The following is a 5181-nucleotide window of genomic DNA, read 5'->3' as shown; positions in this document are numbered from 1 at the left end:
TTAGCCTGCTGGACACACTTTCCTCATTCCTGAAGAAGGGCTCATGCCCGAAACGTCGATTCTCCTGTTCCTTGGATGCTGCCTGACCTGCTGCGCTTTTCCAGCAACACATTTTCAGCTCTGATCTCCAGCCTCTGCAGTCCTCACTTTCTCCTGATATGGATTTGTTTCTACATGTAGGAGAGATCTTAACAGGGAATTGAGGAAAAATCTTACCCCATAGGCAGTTAGCATATGTAAATACTAATGAAAAAAGGTATTTGAGACAAATGCTGTAAACGCATTACAACAAAGGGTAGATGAGTATTTGAGAGGAAAATTATTCGAAAGTTGTGCTTTTAACGTGCATTGAGGTTGTCCATTAGAGTATAAATTTCATTTGGGCTGAATGGCCTGATTGTGTGCTCTATATTTTATGCAATAATAAACCAAACAAAATAAATCCTTTACATCTATTGAATTTATCTCCCTCAAGTTGCATGGAATTTCCCTGTTACAAGTTCAAATACATTACAGAGGTGGAAATTTTAAAAAAGAAACTTCAAAATGCCATGGCACTGACTCTGGAAAATAATGCATTTGAAAGGAGACTAGCTTTAGAAGAACAATCAGTTTACATCAGCTGTAATACCATTAGAACAGCAAGACTGCCAGACGAACCTTGGAACACATTTCATGGATTTAAACTTCTTTACAACTTCATCTCTATCATCTTTTTAACTTGTGTTCTGGATGCTACAGCATGTGCATGTGTATATTTTACTTTTTAAATTAGTTTTATTATAAACTCAAGTAAATTTTGTTGATTCAAGAAATCTATCAGGCTTAAGTTTTCATGTAGCTTTTATATACTTTCAAGCATATGCTGAATTGAAAAAAAAATTAAAATTCAAACTAATGAAACTTCCAGATTGAGAAGTGAGGAATTTATTCATCTCTCTGGATTCGGTTTAACAATGTATTTAGAACATTCCAAAGTGCTTCATAGCCAATTGTTGATTTTTGAAGATTTGAATTATTTGAAAGGCAAGTACAACAGACAACTTGTATACACTAAGATCCCATAGCAGCAAACGAATGAATGAGTGAATTTATGGTGGTTGTGCAAGGCTAGAATGTTTGTCAGGGCAACAGGAGAACCTTTGTGTCTTTGAATAGTGACCACCAGAGATCATTGACACCACCTGAGAATACAAGTGTGGTTTAAAATCTCATCTGAGAAAGAAATTGTATTACAATAATTTAGACAAGTTTTCAATAATAAAGAAAATAAATAAAAGAGATAATGTGGTTATGATATTCGACTTAAAATCCAGAAAAAAAACATGAAAAATCCCACCTCACAATGACAATTGATAATTTATTTTTAATTTTGTAAATAGAAAGCTGGCAAAAGTGAAAAGAATTATTTAATTTGCTTATCTATTTAAAGGACAGAAGTCCTTTATGTTACCCCAGCTGAACATTTATTTCTTGATCAAACAATTTTTGTTCACTTTATAAAAACATATACTCTTGTAAACAGATTAATTAGTCAGTATTGCTGCAACATTAATTTCCAAATCATCAGCTTATTTGTTCCTTCCATGAATGTTCCACATTTTTCTTTCTGTTTTTCGTTTGGATCATGCATCTTTCAACTCCTGGCTGTTTGCAGTATCTTGCTATGTTGTTGCCTTGAATGCATGTGACTGTATTTGAAGAAAGTAGTCAGTGATTAATATTTAGGGTGTCTTGAAACAGAAAAGATGCTATTTAAACAAACTTTATTTAATGAAATACGTGGAATTAGAGGGTGACGACAGGGCATGGAATGGAATTAAAACAGAAGATGGGCAGAAATTTAGAAAAAAAGGTAGATGATACCAAAAATTTTGGATAGAAACGAAAATAAACCATGGAAAGTAGAAGTGCAACATTTTGGAAATTTTTGCAAGGTTTGTGAAGGTTTGTAGCTCAGGTTGAGGTTTACTCGCTGAGCTGTAGGTTGATACCCAGACGTTTCATTACCTGGTTAGGTAACATCATCAGTGGCGACCTCCAAGTTAAGCTTCACTTGGAGGTCGCCACTGATGATGTTACCTACCCAGGTAATGAAATTTCTGGGTATCAAACCTACAGCTCAGCGAGCAAACCTACACCTAAATTTTGGAAATGTAAGAGAGTGGGCTTTATTGTGATGTTCTCCCTGCTCCTAATTGAAAGCTGAACTATTTCTCCAGGTGCATGGCAATGTGACCTTTTGTTATAAATTCTGTGTCTTATGGTCCTGCTCCACAACCACCTGATAAAGGAGCACCGCTCAGAAAGCTAGTGCTTCCAAATAAACCTATTGGACTATGACCTGGTGTTGTGTGATTTTTGAACATTTTTCCCCAGTGTGAGTTCAGCCACAGGTCAGAGGTTGCTCGCTGCCTTTTCCTTCCGGAGTTATTGTCCCTGTTGAGGGATGGCGGCGGGAGCTGAACAATTGTGATCGCTGTCAGTGTGGCTCCGTAGCGCTGGCCATGGACGAGGCGAGCCTGGAGGCGGCCATCGAGGTGTACAAGGCCCAGCTGCAGCAGGTGGAGGCGGCGCTGGGATCCGGGGCCCAAGCCGATGCTCAGGCCGACCTGCTCCAGCTCCAGGCCGACCTGCAGCAGTTGGTCGCCCTGACCGAGTCCAGCCTCCTATCGGTCCGCAAGAGCCAGCTCCTGGAGCAGCTACAGCGAGGCGCCTCGTCGCCGGAGCCCGAGGCCCAGCCGGGGCTCGACGCCGAATACGCCGCTTTCCAGGCGGCCCTGGGCGAGGCCGAGGGGAGCCGGGAGCCGGGGAGCGGCGATGAGGCCGAGGCCGAGGCTGAGGCTGGGGAGATGAGCGGCGCCAAGGTGCGGGCTCCTTACCGCCCTGCCTGGGGCCCTGTGCAGTATCACAACGCCATGGTGGTGGGTGTGGAGGCTGACCAGCCGCCCGAGCCCACAGTCCGTGTCCTGTGGATCCACCCGACCCAGAGAGCCATGAAACCCTGCCCCTTCTACCTGAGTGGGACCTGCCGCTTCCTGGACTCATGCAGGTAACTCAGGAAGGGAAGGCTCAACACATGGAAAAACATCATTGGGGGGAGTTCAAAGTTAGGGTCAGTCATAATCGCTGGTACAGCCCACAAAAACATTCAGGAGCACATTACCAAGACGCTGGAGAAACCCGGCAGATCTGCCAGCATCTATGGAGGAAAAACAGAGTTAACGTTTTGAATCCAGTGACCCTTCCAAACGTTAACTCTGCTCTCTCTCTCTCTTCAGATGTTACCAGACCTGCTGAGTTTCTCCAGCAATTTCTGTTTTCATTTCAGATTTTCAACATCTAAGGTTTAATTTTAGAGTTCGTGATATGTTTACCCTCTGCAGGAGTAATTGAGACACATGGTGTTGAGGAGATGTTACTTAAAAAAGGCTAGTGCAATGAATATGAGGTAATGCCATGAAGAAGGATGAGGTTATGCTCGTATGGAGCACCATAGGCAAGTTGGCCAAATGTTATTGTGCTGAAAATTTGAAGGTTGATCTACCTCAAAGGCCGCAGAACTGTGCATTTTACAGTTGTATATCTATTTAAACATAAAATAGTCTCAGTTTTGTAAAGAGTGGCCACAAATTCAAAATAAATTATGGAAATAATCATTCTCATTCTCGGCAGGTTCATAGGCTGTGACTAGAAGGGTGCTGCAAGGATTAGTGCTTGGACCCCTCTCACCCACTCCAACCTCACCCTCGGAATGTGCAGCCCTCCACTCCCTCCGCTCCAACCCCAACCTCACCATCAAATCAGCAGACAAGGGAGGCGCCGTAGTAGTTTGGCGCACCGACCTTTACACCGCTGAGGCTAAACGCCAGCTAGCGGACACCTCCTCCTACTACCCCCTTGACCGTGACCCCGCCTCCCACCACCAAACCATCATCTCCCAGACCATCCAGAAACTCATCACCTCAGGGGATCTCCCATCCACCGCCTCCAACCTCATAGTCCCACAACCCTGCACCGCCCGTTTCTACCTCCTGCCCAAAATTCGCAAACCTGACTGCCCCGGCCGACCCATTGTCTCAGCCTGCTCCTGCCCCACCGAACTCATCTCTGCATACCTCGACACGGTCCTGTCCCCCTTAGTCCAAGAACTCCCCACCTACGTTCGGGACACCACCCATGCCCTCCACCTGCTCCATGATTTTCGCTTCCCCGGTCCCCAACGCCTTATTTTCACCATGGACAGCCAGTCCCTGTACACCTCCATCCCCCATCACGAAGGACTCAAAGCCCTCCACTTCCTTCTTCAAGGACCGCAATTTCCCCCCCGACGTGGTCGACGATGCCCTCCACCGCATCTCTTCCACTTCCCGCTCCTCCGCCCTTGAACCCCGCCCCTCCAACCGCCACCAGGACAGAACCCCACTGGTCCTCACCTACCACCCCACCAACCTCCATGTACAGCGCATCATCCGCCGTCACTTCCGCCACCTCCAAACAGACCCAAGCACCAAGGATATATTTCCCTCCCCTCCCCTATCAGCTTTCCGTAGAGACCACTACCTCCGCGACTCCCTTGTCAGATCCACACCCCCCACCGACCCAACCACCACTCCCGGCACCTTCCCTTGCAACCGCAGGAGGTGCAACACTTGCGCCCACACCTCCCCCCTCACTTCTCTCCAAGGCCCCAAAGGAAACTTCCATATCCGCCACAGATTCACCTGCACCTCCACCCACATCATCTACTGCATCCGCTGCAGCCGGTGTGGCCTCCTCTATATTGGGGAGACAGGCCGCCGACTTGCGGAGCGATTCAGAGAGCACCTCTGGGCCACCCGCACGAACCAACCCAACTACCCTGTAGCACAGCATTTCAACTCCCCCTCCCACTCCACCGAGGATATGCAGGTCATTGGACTCATCCACCGCCAAACCACAACAACCCGACGGTCGGAGGAGGAGCGTCTTATCTTCCGACTGGGAACCCTCCAACCACAGGGGATGAACTTGGACTTCACCAGTTTCTTCATCCCCCCTCCCCCCACCTTGTCTCAGCCGAATCCCTCCAGCCCGGCACCGCCCTCCTGACCTGCAGTCTTCTTCTTGACCTCTCCGCCTCCACCCTACTCCGACCTATCACCCTCACCTTGACCTCTTTCCACCTATCACATTCCCAAC

At 47.1% G+C, this 5181-nt stretch overlaps 1 protein-coding gene and 1 long non-coding RNA gene across 2 annotated transcripts in view; one reads left to right on the top strand and one right to left on the bottom strand.

Annotated features, from left to right (window-relative positions):
• Positions 1–1346: 1346 nt before the first annotated feature.
• LOC122560093 lies at positions 1347–2971 on the bottom strand. Its single transcript, XR_006314637.1, has 2 exons — positions 2883–2971; positions 1347–1691 (listed from the first exon to the last, which is right to left on the bottom strand). It is a non-coding gene; the product is annotated as an uncharacterized LOC122560093 (long non-coding RNA).
• Positions 2344–5181, top strand: part of zgpat (zinc finger, CCCH-type with G patch domain) — a 24619-nt gene continuing 21781 nt past the window's right edge. The window contains exon 1 of the mRNA XM_043710319.1: positions 2344–3052. Within this exon, the coding sequence (XP_043566254.1) occupies positions 2508–3052 (545 nt within the window). The 5' untranslated portion in view covers positions 2344–2507. The remainder of the gene's footprint in view (positions 3053–5181) is intronic.

This window comes from Chiloscyllium plagiosum, chromosome 20 (assembly GCF_004010195.1).
Source record: "Chiloscyllium plagiosum isolate BGI_BamShark_2017 chromosome 20, ASM401019v2, whole genome shotgun sequence".
Taxonomy (NCBI): Eukaryota; Metazoa; Chordata; class Chondrichthyes; order Orectolobiformes; family Hemiscylliidae; genus Chiloscyllium; species Chiloscyllium plagiosum.
This window is presented reverse-complemented; position numbering and strand designations above follow the sequence as displayed.